The sequence below is a fragment of the Strigops habroptila genome, chromosome 7 (assembly GCF_004027225.2).
Source record: "Strigops habroptila isolate Jane chromosome 7, bStrHab1.2.pri, whole genome shotgun sequence".
NCBI classification, from domain to species: domain Eukaryota; kingdom Metazoa; phylum Chordata; class Aves; order Psittaciformes; family Psittacidae; genus Strigops; species Strigops habroptila.
In genome coordinates this window covers 24,612,353-24,632,819 of record NC_044283.2, presented here as the reverse complement: position 1 = coordinate 24,632,819, position 20,467 = coordinate 24,612,353, and the positions used below count along the sequence as shown (strand labels likewise).

Here is a 20,467-nt window from a genome sequence, read left to right as displayed (position 1 = left end):
ACTAGTGATGCCCTGGGCTGGTGAGTGTGGCTGAGCAATGTGAAAGCCCCACCTGTGGCACAGAAAACATCTTGTAGATGATATCGGGCAATATCACTTCTTAAACCTGCACTGTGAATTTTCCCATGGGGCTGCTGACACTCAGACCCAGTATTTCCTGCTGCAAGCCATTTTTAACGACTGGCAGCTCTCCTGCTCCTATTTATTCCTGTGAGTAGGTTTCTTCCACAGCTAATTCCTGGACCCAGCATGGCCCCACGATCCCTGCCAGCAGCCCAGCTGTGTTTCCCCTGTGGGCTGCTCCACTAGCCTCTGCTCATCTGGTCTCCTGACTCTCTCCTGCTGCTTGTGTAATGGCATTACACACCTTCTCACTGCTTAGGAGGGGCCATAGGGACAGTAGCAAGCGCCATCAGTGAGAGGAAGATTAACCCGTGGTTTTGGGATCCTACCGATGGCAGCACTCCCACAGACACCACAATCACCCCTTCACCTTTAAGAGGTTTGACTCCAGTCCACTTGAGAAATGGGTTTTCATGCTGCAAACAAGGAAAGCTGCAGGGAGAGCTACTCTGTCTGCTGTGATCCACAGACATTATATTGCCTTTGAATAAAGAACAGACACCAAAAAGTAAAGAAAATGAAAAGGTGAACAAGTTTCCTGTGTCATCACCCGTCTGCGTGTCCAATCTGACTGGTGCAGCTCAGACTGTGCAGTGTTTTCTTTTTTATTTTACCACAACCACAGAAAATTCCTACTAAGAAGCACGTCAAAATTTGACTTTGACAAAACTTAGAAACACCCTGCAATGGCCTGTCTAAAATGAGCAATAGCATATAATAACCTTAAATACTGCTAGCGCCATGACTTTGGATATTTCAAGATCAGTCTTTAAGAAGAAACTACTAAAACATCCCGACACCACACATTATGCTAGGGGAAGAGTGAAGGGATGCAGGGGGAAGAGAACATACCTGCCACAAAGATATTTCTGTCAGAATAGCCTTCTGACAGTTCATTACAAACTTAAAAGCATTATTATAAATTATGCTTGGCAAGGCTTTCCTCGAGTCCTTCTGTATTTTCCTATCATTGATTCCAGTCTTATCAGAACAGTCTTTTCTCTTTTCTTTTTCTATTTTTTAAATTAATTGTTGCCTGTCTATTTATTAATTAGGTCAGTCCATAAGCTCCAAGAGGTTTAAACCCCATAGTGAGTAGAAAGGGTAGGAATATACTCATTATCTGACTAAATTGTATCTAGGTACACTTCCAGAATGTTTTTCCTTGGAGTTTGACGTTACAACCCTGGTGTGACAGGCAGGACAATGTCACAGGGTTGGATGGGGCTTAGAGTACTCAGGTCTTGTTCCCTGCAAGTTTTCCACTTCTGTCGAGTTTGACGTGAAAGCAATACAAAAGAGCCAGCACATGAGTGTGCAGGGGAACACGCACCTCCTGAAACAGAGGTGAAAGCTATTCTTTTAATGAAACCAGAAGAGGAAAGAAAAAAAGTAGAGGTCAACATGGGAAACAAAGGGCAGCTTTATGCAAGCAACAATGTCACTCCAGAAATGGCAGGGCTGGCTAAGGTATGGCTGCCCAGTGGTTTTAGTCCAGAAATTCAGTGTAATTAGGGCTTTGCTTGTACCAAGAAGAAAACAGCACCCCAAAAGGTAAGATTTAATAGTAGATGAGTCCTGGGAGGACGGACAGAGAGAACAGACAAGGAACAAGTCTCTCCTCAAAAAGCAAAGGATTGCTAAAGAAAATGGAGGGAATTCTTTACATTTTATCTTTCTGCTTTGATCAGATGGAACAAAAGTTTTTGATGACAGTTCTAGGATATATTGATCAAAACTGAGAGCCAGGTTCAAATGAGCCAATGTCTCTAATCAAAGGGTAAGTAAAGCAGACTACAAATTTCCAGGAATAAAACAGCTTTTGGATAAAACAACTGGGGACTGGCATAAGAAAGCACTTTTTTTTTTTTTCTTTTCTTTTCTTTTCCAAAACATGAGGCTCAAACTGGTGAAAGCCAGAAATAGACATGTTTAAATAGACATAAAAGGATCAGTGTCAAGGATGAACTGATGCAGGAATGAGCAAATGATAAAGCTGGGCAAACCATTACAAGATTTCTGCCAAAAAGCTGTTCAGAGGCATCCACTTCAGCTGCTTCCCAAACAGGACAAACACACACACATTGAGCGAGCAGCACAGCGTTGGGCAGCTGCAGCATCAGCCCCTGTACTGCAGCCCTAGCCCCTCACTCACTTCTACTCCTGCAGGATGGGACATGCGAGTTCATGCTGCCAACACCTCCCCACTTGGTCGCAGACTTACCCTGGCAGTTGCTGGATGACAGCTTGCTTGCAGACTTGCTTGCAAAGTGACTGCTAACGTGAGGTTCAGATTTTTGGTTGGATATTCCCACTCTAAGGAGCTTCATGTGACTGCTGTTCTGGTCCTACATAGTATGTGGGGGATTTGCCAAAAGAGAGGCAAATAATCTTACTCTAAACTTTTTAATTTCTATGCTTGCACAGCTCAAACTGCAAAGCAGCTTGAACTTACCTATTTTGCTTGCTACTACAAGGGATGTTAAGAGAGAAAATGGTGTTTCAGATTAGCCCAAGATGAATGGTGTAGAAGCAGCAGAATGACAATATCTATTTGCTTCCGCACCATTCACAACCTACCAGAGAATTCATGAATTCCCCAGGAAGATCTTTCCATCTTCTTAGCAGCTGCAAAGTCAAAACTTATAGGCAGCTGTGCAGAATCTGATGCAAGGTCCATTTAGCCTAGGATTTAGACTCCAGCAATGACAGAAGTCAATAGCCTGGGAAGAAAAAGAACAGGGTAAGTTTATCTACTGTACCCAAGCACTTCTAGCTCAAGGGATTTCTTCAGGAGAGCATGTTTTCTGTTTATTTAGTAACTGTCAGCAGACATCTCCAGCAAGTACTCTCTCTCACATCAAACTGAAGACAGCTCAGTCAGCCATCCTTCCTTTTCATTTTGCATAGGTATTTTGCGCATTCCCCTTATGTCACACAGTTGTTTCCATTTAAACTATACCTGATTTTCCTGGACCTAAATGTAGAAGGAGAATAATGTCTCATTGTGGGGAAGGTGTGAAGGAGCATTTACCTGTAGAGACAGTGTGGCAGATGATCAGTGTTTCACTCCCAACACGCTAACCTGTCCAGCAGAGCCTGCTCTGCAGTTCTGAAGATTTTAGAGTGATGTGTCCCTGAAAACTTCATCTTGATCACTTTTGAAAATGTCAGTATTTGTTGCCATTGATTTTAAGGAAGGAGTTATGAATGAAAGAGCTACTTTCCACAGGGCAATTCAAGATTCACTTATGGAGAAATAGCAGCCACACTCAGCCCACAGGAACAGTTAAAGCTTACAACATACCCAATATTACAGAAAGAGATTTGTATTGGCAGGTGGATAGTATCTTCAGTGCCAGGGGTTGCCATAGGCATTCAGGCTATTTCAGATCATGCCTGAGCACAGTCCTGGTTTGGAATATAGCCTAACAGCTGGCAGAAATGGAGCAGATATGATGGACATACTGGGCACAGCATTGCTCATGTATCCAGTATGTCCTGTGCACAAGGTGAAATGAAAGCTGACTTCAATTGCGAGTCTCATCTATCTGAGATCAAGTACTGAAGACACACTGCAAAGGATTTCCAAGTCGGGAAATGATGGAGCAGAGGAGTTGTGAAGTTGAGCTTTGGAAAAGCGATGTGCAGTGAGTGAATGAAAAAGGAGCACAGATGAAGATTGGATGTTCTGGAAAGGGACGGTAGGCAAATGCATTTTTTTTTTTTTTAAGAATAATTTTGAATTTTGCCTTTAGATCTTCTCTGGAGATCTCTTTTTTTTTTCCTAAAGCTGCCCTAGCTTCCACCACATGCTGCCTGAAAAGCTGCTTCAAGGTCCATTTGACCACTGCATTCATATTCTGTATTAAAACAATACAGCAAAGGGGCTGGAGACAGCTGAAATCAGCTTTTCGCCAGTACAACAAGACACGGGTGTTACAACATATGTTCCTTCTCCAATATCTGCAGGCCTGGACTTGCAGAGAGGAGAGCTGCAGGGGGGGTCCGGCCCTGGGCTGGAACACAAAGGGGAAATAGCCGTGCATTGGAGGCCACAAGGATGATCAGGGGTCTGAAGCATCTCGCTGCTGAGGAGATACTGCAGGAGCTGGGCCTGTTTAAAGCGGTAGAACACAATAGGACCACCTCTGCAAAGGAGCTGAAGGGGACAGCACGCAGAAAAGTCAGGGGCATCTGCTTCTGCACATCCTCTCCTAACACTGCTCATAACATCTCAAGCTTTGGCTGATCTGCAGGATTTGAGATTAACTCAGCTCTACTGCGCTGCTGGACTCTGCCAGTGTGACTTCCAGAAAGAGCAGCGGACATGGGCCTGTACATTTCAGTGCAAGTGAGCAGAGGATAACTAGCAGTTCCCGATGGAAGGAGCAGGACAGCCCTGGGTTTCTAGGAAGATACCTGGTGCCAGCTTGCTCCTCATTCTCTCTAACCAGAACAGGTTGGTTTGGGGCAGTGGATCCCCTATTTGTACATATGTGGAGCTTTGGAAAGTGAATCTGACCCTCTGAAACACACACCTTCATGACTGAGTTGTCTGCAGGAGCTAGAGTGAACACTGGGTGCTGGCTAGTGCCACTTTAGGCATCAAAACACAGTTGTCTTATTCTCAGACTTTGTTCTGATTTCATCAGCTTGGAGATGATGTAGAGGCAAAGGCGGAAAGTTTAGAGGGAAAACAAAAGCAACAGCATGTTTCCCAGTCTCATGAGTTAGGGGAAGGCACCTATGCAACAGATAGCTCAGTATAAGGTTGGTCTGGCAAAGCTGTTTCTACTATCTGATTGCAGCCTAGTAAAATTAGAGGTTCCTAACCCAACTCTGAGATATCATGTAAAAATCGGATGGAAGTGAACTACAAAGGCAAAACAGTCTTTCTTCATGATGAAACCTCAGAAGAGTAATTAATTTAATTGGCAGACTTCAACACTGCCTTTCATAACCTGAGATGTACCAAGAGGTTAAGCTACAGGGGCCAAGTTATCTTTGTGACCTTTACCACCAGGAAAATTTACAAACAGCAATTATTAGATTCAGAGGCTGAAAAAATTAACCCAGATAGAAAGCATGTAATAAACCTCTGACATTTAGCTCTGCGAGGTTGAAGCAGAAAAGCCAGGACAGAAGCTAGGCTGTGCAACAGCCACTGGCTGCAGTGAAAGGAATTAGCATTGATCTTCCCATGTGACATTTTGCAAACCTCCTCCCATAGTTGTTATATACTGAAGTCATAAAAGTAAACCCACTTATTTCATGCAAGATCTAGAGTCGTTGGACAGTATTTAAGAGAACAAGAGCAAATTACAAGTGACTGCATAGATCACTGATAAGATGCTTTTTCAACCCAGTTTTGCCATGAACCTTGGAACTTCTAGCTTGGTACAACAGTGAAACCCTTTTCTCTCAATAGCATGCAATAAGGTTAATTACATGTTATAGATAAAGTTGCTCTTTGGAGGGATATTACTTGCAGTGAGACAGCACAATCCATAGGAGTGATAAAAAGAGGGCAGGCTTATGTACCAGGTGAAGAGTAACGAAATTCTAACAGAGCCGGGTTTTGTTGGGCACACCCTCCCCCCCACAGCTCTTCCTGGATTAAAGTAATTCTCCAGTCCCTTTCCCTGCAGATTTAATCCATTGTAAGAGAAATCTTTATCTCTGTGATACAAATTGCCTGTGTTTGTTTATTCAGCAATAATATTTGAGTGCACCTGAAGGATCAACATGTGAGAACTTCAGAGCTGTAGGTAAGCCCTTTGGGACACCTACAAAGCTGTGGTCCTGGTCCCAATGTACGAAGTACTCACAGGTGCCAGCAGCCTAGGTAGGATCCAGAGCAGCTATTCTAGCACTGTGCTTTATTTTCACAAGTGCCATCTCTAAACTTGTCAAGAAATGCTTCATTTGGGGTGGAAAAAAGCTGTAGTTAAGTAGAATAGAGAAATCACTAGCAATATATGCTGTCCCACGTAAGCATCCCCACTAAACATATCAGGCAATGAAAAAAACAAAGCAATATCATTGTGTTCTGTCTCATATTCACCTCCACCTAGAGCAATTTATTCATACATCCTGCAAGAATACCATAGGGTGCCTGCTGCTAGGCAAGCCACAACAAGGCCTCAGTCTCAGCAAGACCATGGCTCAGAGTTATAACAATATTTTGGTGCCTCACTTTTAATGTGCTAAAGCATCTCATTGAAAACAGATGTCAAACCACTGCAAGTCTGTCCCTTGGATCTTTAAAGACTGTGATAAAGCTGCATCATCCATGTGCAAAACCTGCAATTTTAGGTCCCACTGCATACCTGCAAGGCTTCTTTCTTTAAAGTTCACCACTTGTAACTTTTCAGATGTCCTGTATGGACAGGAATTTCTGAAATGAGTAATGGTCCCATGCTCCTTTTTACAACAGGATGCATTAAATGCATTTAAACCAATAGTCATATGAATCCGGTTAATAATTACCTTCTTGTTCTGGCTGTTTTTTGTGTTTGTTGGGGTTTTTTTAAGGAAAATACATTCTAGGAAACAGCAATGTAACAGTCACAGCTGCAGCACAATGGAAATGAACAATGTTCACATGGAAGCTTTAACATGTCTAGTACAGCAGCACCTGGTGGTGGCATCACTTTGTTCAGGCCACACTAGTCTACTGTTAACCTCCACCCTCCGTTAGACTTTTGCACTGGCCATATGAAACTATTAAAAGGCGAGCGAGTCTTGCTGATCACTCCTTGGGTCTCCAGTTAATGAATCAGCTCATGGATGGGAGCCAGGGAGTCTTGGTTTGTGCAATATTGCCACTGGTGCACCATCCTGGTAGCAATTGGCACCTGCTGTTCTTTAACTCACAGCAATCCCACAAGGAAGGGATCTTCCAAGAGGCCAGGCAGGGTAGACAGCTATTTGATCTTCTATGTTCACAGTGGCTAGACCAAAAGCCCATCAGTACCCCTTGGGGTCCTTGAAGTACCCTCTCCTGAAGCAGTCTATGCCAAGGATACAAGGGGCCTCCAGGCCAGTAACAATGGAATGCTTTTCCCACTTGTCCCCCATTAAGCTCACCTCAGCCTTCAGACAATCCTTCTTCAGAAATGTTACAAATTGCACTTACCAATGTGTCCATCTTTTGAAGTGAAAGCCATCTATGGAACTTCCTTCATGATTTACCCCACCTCTGTCTAGCTGGCTGTAGAGATTCTCGGAGAGAGACAGGACCTTCTTTCACTCTTGCAGTGAGCAGAGTTGTAAAGTCATAGTGAGAGCAAATGTTCCCTCTTTCTTCCATGCCAGTGATGTTGCCCTATTCAGTCAACATCTGTGACTAGTGAACTCAAGGAGGCGTTTGTCGGGCACAGGGAACAGTACCATCATGCTAACGTTAAAATCATAGAATAGTAAGGGTTGGAAAGGACCTTAAGATCATCTAGTTCCAACCCCCCTGCCATGGGCAGGGACACCTCACACTAAACCATGTGGCCCAAGGCTCTGTCCAACCTGGCCTTGAACACCGCCAGGGATGGAGCATCCACAACCTCCCTGGGCAACCCATTCTAGTGCTTCACCACCCTCACTGTAAAGAACTTCTTCCTTATATCTAATCTAAACTTCCCCTGTTTAAGTTTGAAGCCATTACCCCTTCTCCTACCCCTATAGTCTCTAAGGAAGAGTCCCTCCCCAGCATCCTTACAGGCCCCCTTCAGATACTGGAAGGCTGCTATGAGGTCTCCACGCAGCCTTCTCTTCTCCAGGCTGAACAGCCCCAACTCTCTCAGCCTGTCTTCATACAGGAGGTGCTCCAGCCCTCTTATCATCCTCGTGGCCCTCCTCTGGACTCGCTCCAACAGCTCCATGTCCTTTTTATGTTGAGGACACCAGAACTGTACGCAGTACTCCAAGTGAGGTCTCAAAATGTTGTTACTTATAGGGGGTATGGTCATAACCTAGGGCATAACACAGGTCTTTCTACTCTCAGAAAAGAATATAAGGATTAGAGGAGTAAAAGGGCCAAAGAACTCAGAAGAGCAAGATCAATGGAAAGAAGTCATCTGCACAAACCCTCTCTTTTTTCCAAACTACTTAAAGTTAGTCGGAAAACCTAAATAGCCACATCTGTGCTGACCTGGCCGAGGGCTTAAGTTCCTCCTGCCATAGCACCCAATGCCTGCAGCAGACATTTTCTCTTGGTCTCAGCAATATGCCAGACTGTCCTGGTCAGGTTGTAGGACCAATCTCCACTGCTTATGAAGCCTTCAATCTGCAGTAGTTGGAGGACTAACAGACTACTTCGATCAGTTGTGTTCATAAGACTACTAGCCCCTGGGTCACACTATAAATTAAAGCATGGCTTCTGCGGAAGCCAGGAAATGGTCTTTGCACTTGTCCGTAGGATACCATTCTTCATTTACTTAGACCTTAATAGAAGGTTAGCAGGAACAACTGTGCTAACGGGACACCAAGGCTACAACTTGTTGCACCTTGGAGAAAATAGAACATTTGTGTTTAAGTGCAGGTTTCTGGGTTTTGGATCATTAAAATTTGCTTACACACATGGCCCTGAAGCACCCAGCAACTAGAACAGCACTTGTATGACCCCTAGAGGCCTCAGGATTTAGGTGAGGAACGATCCCCACAGGAGGAGCTTTTGCAGAGTGCTGACTTTCCAGAGAGACACCGGGACCCGGTCTCATTTCCCACCACCACTCTTCACCTTCTCCTCTCCTGGAGGCAGGGCCTCCAGGTTGGTTTGCTGCTGATGCCTCAAGAATCGAGGGTCCCAGTGTAATGCTCCCAGCAACACAACACTTGCTGGCTTGAAGCGCTCCTGAGAATTCATGAAGCTCAAGGGTGCTGTGTCAAATAAGCACTTGTCCAGCCCACCCCACTTTGAACCACAGTGTTGAGAAATTCTCTCTGTTATGGATCAAAAAACCTCTGCAGGGCAGCGAATGTGCAATCAAAAGCAGAAATAAGGCAGCTTACCTGAAGGTGACTAAGTTTTGCCCATATCTGAATATAGCCCTGAGCTCACTTGCAGTACACTAGTGGCTCAGTGCAAGGGGGTGAGAAGCTGGTTTACCCTTTAAGTTTGTGATATTAGTGTTAATTTTTATGAATAATTCCCATCCTTTAGCTATGAGGAAAGATAATCTTATGATAACCTTGCTGTTTCCAGTTGTGCTAAAAACACTAGATAAAAGCAACACATTCACCACAGGTATCAGCAGTCACCTAGAACGTTGACATGCTAAAAAAAACCAGACACAAGCTGGAGGACACATGATACATTGAAATATCTCTGAACCATACCAGGCCTCCTGTGGAGGAAGCACACCTATCAACTTTGTGAGAAATCAGGTGAGTTGGACAGAAAATTAGTTGAATATGCATGGGTGCCAGAAGAAACTTCAGGCTATGAAGTAGCCCAGAGGAAGCATAAGAGTTCTGTGCAAAAACTGCATCTGAACTAGGCATAGACCACATTCTCCACCCTACTATACTCCCCATCAACTGACATCCTCCCTCAGTTGTTATATTTTATCTCATTGTGAAGGTACGCCTGGCTTGCCTTCTCAAACACAATGGCTAGAACTACATCTTGAAGTGCAGCACTGTCACAGCCAGCCAAAGCAACTTAGGACCCCACATGACAAAGAACGGGCATGACTTAGTTCACCACTAGCCTACTGTGAGGTCAGTCCCTGCACCCCATGTAATCAAAAGGCAGGCTGCATCACCTGAGAGACTAACCTTTGCGGTAAAGACAGACCTGGGATGCCCTTGTGCTGCTGACAGCTCACAAGAGGTAATATGGCTTGCAAGACCCAAAGAAGTACTAGCACAATAAATGATTTTATAAATTTACTGTCCTTGTTGTCTACCCAAGTGGCTGAATTGGACAGCTTGTGAGATTTTTTAAGCTCCAAATACAGCTACATGGAAGGATGGGTTAAACCAGTACAGCTTGATAGAACAACTGCAGTGTATTCCTGGTGGCCTTGCAGACCTTCAGTAGTCTGTGGCCCACAGAGTAGCAATCAAATGCACAAAAATATTTAGAGAGGTAAAAACAAACCTGAGCTGGGTACTTGCAATTTCAGTTATTCCTTATGGCCAGCAATGTAAAAACAGTATTGTTCACTGCCCCCTTGCAGAATGGAGGTCTTAAAAGGTGTCTGGAGACTATGAAGCTCTAATTTGCACAACACAAGCTAGATACAAACTCCTCTGCTCCCTTCTTGTCCCCTCCATACAGCTGGACTTGTCTCTAACACAGATTTCTCCTTATTAGTGGACTTCAGAAACAGTGAGAAAAGATGTTCATCTTGCTCTCTTCATTTAGTTGAGCTCTAGGTAACTCTGCCTGCAAGTACAAAGGAGGTTGTTGCATACAAACTCCATAGGCCACCTTTGGAACTTTATCCTGTCACTGATGAAAAAGATTTGAAGAGGAATCCACATATCCTTTTCTTCAACAAGTAACAAAAGTTTGTAAGACAAGATGGATTCTTCCCAGTTTTATAAACAGAATGAAAGGAATCCCCTCTCACCTCACACTCCTTTTCCCACCTCCTAAACAATTGCACTACAGGTCTGCTGCTTCTCCAGTGGGGGGACAGACACAAAATCAGTTCTTGCCACACTCCTAAACTGCTTGAGAAACAACTCTCAGACACTTGCCGTACTTCTGGCAGGGTCAGAGAACAAAGTTTTGTCAGCCAGAGGATGAAACATGCAGATAGATTATGATGTAACATCTGAATTTCTGAAACATTGTGAAACCCACTTCTCTATTTGAAGATGTTATTTACTGTCCAGGATGATCCTTTTGGGTTTAGCTGGAATCGTCAGGCTGCAATTTCCAAAACCAAAAACAGATTTCCTGAGGTAGCTAAGGGCATCTCCTACCTTTCTGCACCATTGGAAGCTCAAGACCCCAACATCCCATCACACTTCAGTTCTGTAATCCTGCGCGTGGAAGAGAGCATGGTGATGGCACCACAGGAGATAGCTTTATCCTAATTTTAGACACTGTGATGACTCAATACAAGAGGAGAGAGGTGGTACAACAACAAAAATAAATGTCAGCCCATTCCTCGCAGGCTTCTGCAGCACACAGATCTCAAACAGTATTTTTGTAGCATCATTGTCTTCCTCAGTATAGTCACCCCACTGCCTTCATGTTAAGCCTGCAGAGTTATCGAGACAAGTGCATAAGCAATTTTCTGTTACTATAATCATAGCCATTCAGCATCTCTTGATTTAATCTTCCTCAGAAATTACTGGATCTAAGCATGAGGCACCCAAAGGAAAGAGGAAGAGACCAGGACAGACAGAATTGAACACTCTTATTTCCACTCAGCCCTAGAGTTGTTGCGTATAGTTCTGACTGGTAACACACTTGATTGATTGATTTAGAGCAGGTTTTTCCTACTGAAATGGCTAAATACAGAGACATACAAACTAAACGTTAAGACCTTGGAGGAACACTTAAACTACAGCCCCTACAGTTTAGTTAGAAACTCCTGAGCTAGCTTTAAACTAGGTACCTGTTGTATGGCTTAAGGAGCGTGGACCTTGGGTCAGCCTTGTCACCAGAAGATTACCATGCAGCATCACATGCTTTTACCCTGCAAAATTATCAAGTCCAAAGGTGTGGCTCTGAGGATCCTAGCATGAGGCTTCACAATAACAGCTCAGGTACCAGCTTCTACTGGCTCCCACCATCTGCTGCTCACATTCTTTATTGAATCCAAGGCTCTTAGGAGCTAAAACCAGGAAAATGTTACCAAGAGCAAGAATAATAATCACCATATGTAAATAAAGTAATAAAAACACTTGAGAATGCCTGATGATCTGGAGAAAAGGGTAACAAAATAAAAACAAATGTAATAGTTAATTCAAATAGTTAGGAATATATTTTAAATCATTTTTGTAAGGAAGAGAATTCTTTAGAACTAATCACATCTTTACATAAAAAAATGCTAGGGAAGTGCAAAGTATGGTTTCAACACCATTGAAGCATGCATCAGGCTGAAGAGCACCAGCATGACAGATGTCCATGATCCACCTGTGATTGCAAACTTACCCTTGCACATGGGAAGCCCATAGTTGCAGCAGTTTGTTTTGAACAGAATGACATGGACAAAATCTGAACTGCTAAGAAAGATTTTCTGAGTCAGACTAAAGGTCTGTCTAAACCTGGAAGCTGTCTCAATGGGTGCCACTAGTGGGATGAAGAGCAGTGAAGAACTCTGAGTTATGAATCCCTAAAATATTGCTCCACCTTTCAACACTTCATGACTGTAGTTAGTAGTATGCTGATAGATTTGTCTTCCATATTTACCCCCCAGCTATATAAATCCATATAATCTTTCATCATTCACAAATCCCAGTGCAAGGAGTTCCTCAGCCTTTGCACATTCATACAGACTCCGCCACTGACACACACCATGTACATTTAATGTACCTAGATCCTATATTGGAAGAGGCAGTGAACAGTAACTCTCTACTTTATGCCATCCATAAAGTAGAGACAAGCATTTGGTCACCCGTTTTCCATGCTGAAGACTCATTTTCTGGATATTTTACTCTTACATTTAAGTACTTTGCTCCCTTAACTTTTGGAATAGTATTTTTTTCCATAGCAAAGAGCAAATCAGTTTCCTCAAACAGGCAGTATAAGTGCCAGACCCTGAACTCCATGGCAAATGGGTGCAACGGTTTTTCTGCACAGTGAAAGTGAACAGCTAGTCTTCTAAAGGAGTTATTCAAAGTTACCCTGGTTGACTGGGAACTGATAGTATACAGGGAACACATCAGACTTTCCACATACTGAGTTTATTCTTGGCTAGCCACCCAGTTTAGCTTTACATTAAAACCTGGACTTCAAGGCTTGCATTATGTATGAGAATCCAGATCAGTTTACAGCATTAATAATTCCACACAGAAGAAAACTTGGCATTGACAATTCAATGCATCATTTACATAATAATAATTGGAAATACTTCACTTCCAATAAATTTGGGCATAACTGCACCACTTTGCCATTTTGACTCCTTACTCTTAAGTTACATGTTTACAGGCATGCCTCTATTAACTGCAACAATAATGAAAGTGAGTTTTATCACATGAACTTTTGACTGGGATCCATTACGGTGTCATCCCGCCTTTCCCACTGCATCTAGAATATCCTGGTTTCAAAGTTCAGGGTGCTTTGTAAAAGCAATTTATCTGCCATGGGCGTGCCTAGGGTACTAGCTTCTCACTTTAATAGATGAGGCATCTTTCCAAGTTCTATTAGGCTGAGGGGGGTTAGCAGGAAAAAAGGCACAGTAGATGGGGTTTTGGTGTTGTCAGCAACAAACACCTTCACATACACATAAGTATTAAGGTGTTGAGCAAGGAGTGTTGATTACAACACTAATGAGACTGTAAGATCATGCTTTTGTGCTAAGCAATGCACAGAACAACCTTTGCACTCCTGTAATCACTTTAAAATTTAAGTATTAAAGAGGATGTAAGAGTGGTGAAGGGACACATGGGGTGAATATTGATGAAGGTCAACAAAATGAGCAGAGACAAAAGTCACCACCTTGTATTTGAGCAGTCTCAAGCAGCATTTAAAGGCCCATCTTGACAAATGCCATGGGGAATGAGACATCCAGGAAGGACAGAAGTCCCTCCTATTATTAGGCTCAAGAGGGGTCCTCTGACTCAGTGAGGAAATTATTCTGGGAATCTGGTTTACTGGAGCCCTGGTGACAAATAGGGTAGTATTCAGCAGCAGGAGGTGACAAAGAGGAAGATCGAGGTAACTATCATATTCAGTAAGCTCAATGGTATTAGAAGTGAAAGGCACAGCAGATAGACATATAGAGCCTATGAAATGATAGGACTGTGATTAGAGAGCCATAACAAAAAGATCAGTTAGGAAGACAAGCTAAAAAAGAAAACAGGCAATGCCATGAAGACATGATTTCCAAAAACTGCCACCATGTCACAAATGCACGTTGGTGGGGGAAGGGCAGGTCAAGTTACAAGCTGCAGAGATGCAGACCTGTGAATATAGTGCTCCATGCTAGGGTGCCTGCTCCATCATTGCAATGCTCCACCCCATTCAGCCTGAAGTCATGGCTGACACTCATCAAGACAGAACATAGAATTCTTGCCCAGGATCCTCATCAGGGCTGCACTCCCCCACTAAAAGGCAAAGAAAGTCATCAACAAAGCCCTCACTGAGAAATGTCTCAACACACCATCACAGCCTACAAAATCAATTTGTTTATTGTTACAGAATGCAAGACAAAGATCTCAGAATCATCCCTGTCCCACAGCTTCACCAGAACAAGCTAACCCAGTATAAAAGGAATGTGTTCATCTTCAGTTAAGCTGCTTTTCCAATGATGAGCACACTCATAAAAAACACCATAATAAAGAAAATCCACATGAAAAACCTGTCCATCACTTTTGCAACTTTTTTCCACTCAATTCCTTTGGCCCTGTTTGCTTTATGGTCTCGAATACAATTAGCAATATACTCAATATTTTTAATCAGCATTTTGTAACAGGAACAGCAATTAACAGTCTCCCTAACATTAATGTCACCATGAGCTCCATAGCTTTTATTGAAATTTCCATTGGGCTTCTCCTTGAGATCACAGTCATCATTCCTACTGGAAAGGTGACTCCTTACCTCTGTGTGCCTACTCTGACACCCTTCATCCCCCTCTAACTTCTGTTCTTCTTCTTTTTCTCTTCTTGGACTTGTGCAATTTTCACCCACATCATAAACAAAAAAGATTTTTGACATGTAGTCCAAAATAACCACCCTGGCCCATTGTGGAACAGGCTTTGCTTCTGAACCACAGTGATGGAGATTCATGATAATGATTGTCAGCGCTGTGGAAGCTGTGATCATGGTCATAGTTGCTATGTAATACTTTCCTGGAACACAAAATAAAATCATATTAAAGTTGTTACCCAAAAAAAAAAATTTAAAAAAAAAATTAAAAAAAGGGCAAAACCAACAATATGACAACATTGTGCTAAACAAATGCAAGTGAAATCAATTTTTAACCACCACGATTCTCTCTACTTAGATCACAATTTACCACTTAAAAACAAAAATTAAAGTCATTAAAGCAAAACCTCATACTGGCATGCCTTTCTCAGGTGAGTAAGGTATTAGCATGGTAAATATTTGCAAATCAAAAACCTCTCTTTTCTCAAGATACACCCATTCAGAAAGCAGCTTAATGTTTACCAGGAGCCTTGCTCTTTTCCTGGTGCCTGCAAAATCCCAATGCCGATGACTTCACATGGCATATTAGAAATCCCACTTCCCACTATTAATAAAAGCAATAATGCTTTGTTGGAGCTACTGACACACCCCATATGCGCAGATGGATGCCTTCACACTCACACAGGCCAGCGAATATCCAGACCTTGCTGATATCCACAACTAGCATAGTGACAGCTAAGAGACCAGGCACATAGCTGAAAGGTGGCTCCATCGCCTGTTGAGATTTGTTAGCTGTATGTACAAATTTTAGCATGGCTAACTCAAATAAGAACAAGGTTCACTCTGTCCAGGAACAGATAACAAATACAGCAAGTACAAACTGTGCCCCTCAGCCACTGCTTTTCATAACTGCAGTACACAGCTCTCAGATAACCTACTGTGGCTTCTGTTCTATGCAAAGAGGCAGCTCCCAGCCCTGCTCTGCTGCTGTGCAGCCTCTGCAGGAAAAGCAAGGGCTGGCATCAGTGACACAGGATGCACCACAGACAAGCGTGGTGTGATCCCGGGGGTCGGAAAGGAAGCTGAGGAAGAGTGAGATAATAGAGAAAGCAGACTGAAGCTAGGTCCTGCCTATTCTAGGCAGGAATAGCTGCTGCTGGTGTGGGAAATGCATTCAGGCCTATTCTTTGACCAGTATTTTGTCTCAGTTAAGCCATGCAGTTTTATATATACACATTAATAATGAAAATAGAAGTAATGAGATCTGAATTCTGTTAATGAAGCTGGAAGCCAGTGTGGAGGCAACTGTGTTCCAAGGCAGGCAGCCTCACGCCTGAGAGAGCAGATCAGCCAGGGACAGGCGGAAGGTCCTGGCAGAAGGTAGACAGGACAGTGCTGAACATCACCCTTTTACTACACATCAGCTCTTCTGAACTCTCAGACAAAAGTTAAAATCCAGCATAATGGATAGCCAGGCATTACAACTCGGTGTAACCATTGACAGATATTAAGTCAACTCTGAGCGTCCTAGCCAGGCCATCCAACCATTTGGATCTGACAAACGTGTCTGGAAGCAGTGTGACCTTGTACTTAGTTCTTGCTTACACTTCATACACTGATTCTAAAACTGTCTCCATTATTAGCTTTACTACAAGACATGATAAAATAACTCTAAATGTCTAACTACATTTAATACAAAATTGATAATACGTAATTTAAAATAAACACAAAAACTTAAAGAGCTGCAGCATATTTGTACAAATTCCACATGTATTCTAAGTATTTAAGTATGTTTTAAGAGTGTAGCACCTTTATCTTCCCAAAAGCCACAAATTACACATATAGCCCTGCTATTAATAAACCATATTAACAGACGAAGTGTATAAAGCTCACCTATCAAAGGTACATTTTCAGAGGGAGGCATGATCTCTGCAACCATCAGCTGGAACACAGTTAGAGCAAGAAGAACTGTAACACCCAGAGACACTTTTTCCCCAGAGTCTGCAGGGAGATAGAATCCCAGTGGGGCCAGGAAAGAGATCAAAATGCAAGGAAGCAACAAATTAAATATGTAGAATGAAGACTTCCTTTTCAAAATCAGTGTGAAGGTCACATCTGGGTAAGGCTCAGAGCAGCAGCCATAAGTGATGACGTTCTTAACTGCTGGCATGCCATGAATCTCCCATTCCACATCTTCTACGAAGTCAGAGAGGTCACCACTATCAAGAGAATTGATGATGTCTACCTGATTACCATTATAGGTCCAAGACCCAAACGTAAGGTTACACTGTTGGCTGTCAAAAGGAAAATAAGACACATCCACTACACATGAGCTCTTTGTGATAGCAGGTGCATCCCAAGTGATTTTTCCATCATATCTCAACACAACATTAGTATTCACAGGCTCTGAAAAGTCATCATCAGCCCTAAAAGACAGAAAAAAGACAGTCAGGATTGACAGGCAACAACTTCAGAGTGTGGGCCAGGGAAGAGGGGGCAAAGGGGAAGACCCTCACTTCACACCATTAAAATCATGCTTCTGAAATCATATTTCTATTTCTACTGAATTTCAGCACAAACTTGCTATTAACTACTTTTTACAGGTACTAATGCCCATTAATGCCAAATATCAGCGCTGCTAAATTAGATTCCATTTATTGGCCTTAGCTTCTTCAAAATTGACCTCAAATAGGATACAGTAGGGTAAGAATCCATTCAAAGATGAAAATAATCTACTGTTCACTACCAGCCTGGGAGAGCAGAAAAGGAGTGCAGCCTTTTTGTACCACCTTTTTGTGGACAATCTTCCAGAGCTCTTCAGCAGCCTCAGCAGAAAGCACTTCAGACCGTCAGGGTATTCAATTCCCAGTGCAGAGAAACTGGGAACAGCTTTGCTGTGTAGCATGATCAACTACCAAACTTTGCCTATGGCTGTATTGCAAAATATTTAGATGATCAGCAGCAAATGTTAAGACAACAAACACACACCTTGCTATAGTAAGATAAAGCTATAGAAATTCAAACTCTGTGGGTCATTTTCTCCTTCAACCCTCTCCCTCCATCAGACATATTCAAGCTGATTTTCTCCAGCCAGACTCACTTGTTATATAGGACAATATCTGGTCTCCAAACCAAATTGCTTGGAATCCTGATAGAATCCAACCCATCGTATTTATCTTTGTCCCATTTGAGGTATGCATCATACCAGCTTTGTCGAATCCATAAGTAAGCTGACAAAATTTGGTTCCTTTCATCCTGCATAGAAATGTAGAAGTATTTCTAGCTGAAGGTGACAAAAATCACATCTTAGATTGCAGACAGCATTTGTTCTATAGTTTTAAAGTAGTGCTCAAAACAGGTCAGAACACTGACAGGCCACAAGAGTACTTCCCAGACATATGCCTATACACCATACTGAGCTCATTTGTTTGGACTCTCTTTTGCCCAGCCTTCTTCCCCCTGCATCCTTCCTAGCTTTTATCATTGTCTAAGGCTCCCAGTATCTTAAGGATTTCCTTTTAAGAATACCAAGCAGCAAACAGATTCAGTCTAACAAGTACTTCAAGCTTGGTGAGGCCTTGAAGTTGTAATTCAGAAGTCACAAAAATTATTTTCCATTCTCCTTTCAGACACATTTTCTTTTGCCTTAAAAGTATATCTGGCTGAACCAAATTTATAGAAAAATTACTGAAGGCTAAAATAGGGTGTTTATGTAGGAATGAATTGCATCTTAGAAAAAGCATTTGCTCTATTTAAAACTCAGCAGAAGTTGCCTGGAGGGTGTGATATCAACACCTAACTACAAAAGAAGTCTTAACAGTTCAGCAGCTCGAAGTTTGCAGACTTACAATGGAAGTCAGATAAGAATCTATAAAGAACTGGGAGAACATGACTTTCCTGAGGAAGCATTACTGAAGTTGTCACAACACAATGCAAGTTGCTTTTCCTACTCCAAGCAAAAGGTTCACAGCTAGTACATTTCTGCACATCTTTAGAAAACCTCTTACTCACCATGTCTTTAATTTGGGACAATGTGATCTGAAGAGTGACATTCAGTACTTTATCTGTGTCTTCCACCGGTCTTAGAGCATTTGAGTAGTCTTCAAAGAGTTCATTAAACAGCATGTGAGCATATTTTCCCTTGGCTGATTCTACAGCTAGATGACAGATGTGTTCAGAACATCAGATTAAGCACTGGGTAGTATGAGAAGACGTCTTCATCCTACAGCTTCAAGTGGTATTTCCTATATTTATCATTCATATACTGTAGAATATCATTTAGTTCAGAAACAGAAGTATACCTGATGAAGCTATTTGAATAAAGACAGCATTCACCTGTGGTAAATTAATAGCTAAGTTTAGCTTTTCACATCCAAAGAAAAGATGCATACAGAGATTCCTGTCTTTTTGAAGATAAATACCATTACCATTATTTTACTGATGTCTTTCATAGGCATATTTTTATAGATTAAATAGATTATTTTTATATATATTTATAGATTAAATATAGATTATTTTCTTAGTCACCTATCTGCCAAGCTACAATTAGAATCAAAGTCTGAAGTCAAACCTACTCCCAGGCTAATAATTTATGATCTCTCCCTAAATACAGCTGTGATAGATCCATGCTACTTTCAGAATTTATTAATTTTTATATATATGGTGGTTTTTTTTTTAGCTACCTGGAAAAAGTCTGAGCTGCTTTTCTTCACAAATTGGCAATTGCACAAACATGTTTTCTAAACCATGTTTTTGGAGATGCTTCTTGCTATCCAGACTTAGCCACTGAAGATAATTCACTGAAACTTCAAGTTTTAAGCACTATTTGTGCTGTTCCACACTGTTGTACATCACAGTTTCTCTAGGCAGTCTCTGTATTACCTTTAGATAGATTCACACATTTCTGCAAGCAAAGAGTAAGGACAGTAACACTCAAGACTTGTGCAAATGCTAGCTGACAATACACAGTAAGCAAGCGCTTTGAAGTACATCGCTCTGGTGACTCGCAGTGACTTCCTGGACTAGTTAGAGTCCAAAGCAAACCTTCCTGATTAAGAAGAAATCCTGACAAATCAAAGCTTCACAAAAAGCATTTAAGTTCTGGTTGTATACGATCATTCATTTTGTCTGTATCATCAGTGAGACAAAGTAAAACAAAACGGCTGAAAGACTTCTGGAGCTCAACCACACAAGACCCATCAAGACACCATCTCCCGAGTAAAGTAAACATCAATGCAACATTTAGCTATCAAGCAGTATTCTCACCTTGAAGTATCGCTGTTGTGAACAGCAACCACAGAGACACGTAAAAGGAGGACAGGCTATTTCTCTTCATTTTTGGATAATAAATATAACTGTTCTCCCTAGGACAAAAATGTTTATCACCATCCAAAACTAACAAAAAGAAAAATCAATTTGCACAGCACAAAGATGCTGAGGCACTGATGAGCTGCTAGAAGCAGCTCAGTCCTCCCTCAGCAGCTGTCAGAGTCCTACAGCAATGGATGGTCTTTGTCCTCGCCACTGCCTGGGGCTCTGATGAGCCCTCCCTCTCCCAGTAACCTGAGAGCTGCC

The 20,467-nt window shown here is 42.2% G+C and overlaps 1 protein-coding gene across 1 annotated transcript; it reads right to left on the bottom strand.

The window, feature by feature from the left end:
• Positions 1-14,480: 14,480 nt before the first annotated feature.
• CHRNA9 (cholinergic receptor nicotinic alpha 9 subunit) lies at positions 14,481-20,228 on the bottom strand. Its single transcript, XM_030492291.1, has 5 exons — positions 20,159-20,228; positions 18,905-19,050; positions 17,994-18,148; positions 16,787-17,319; positions 14,481-15,096 (listed from the first exon to the last, which is right to left on the bottom strand). Exons 1-5 carry the CDS (start codon positions 20,226-20,228, stop codon positions 14,537-14,539), a joined length of 1,464 nt encoding a protein of 487 aa, XP_030348151.1. The 3' UTR covers positions 14,481-14,536.
• Between the last annotated feature and the right edge of the window lie 239 nt (positions 20,229-20,467).

Coding starts and splice junctions, on each gene's coding strand:
- CHRNA9 (XM_030492291.1), bottom strand. CDS start 20,228: ATGAAGAGAAATAGCCTGTCCTCCTTTTACGTGTCTCTGTGGTTGCTG. Junction 19,051..20,158: donor CACAACAGCGATACTTCAAG/GTGAGAATACTG, acceptor TCTGTCATCTAG/CTGTAGAATCAGCCAAGGGA. Junction 18,149..18,904: donor TGTCCCAAATTAAAGACATG/GTGAGTAAGAGG, acceptor ATTTCTATGCAG/GATGAAAGGAACCAAATTTT.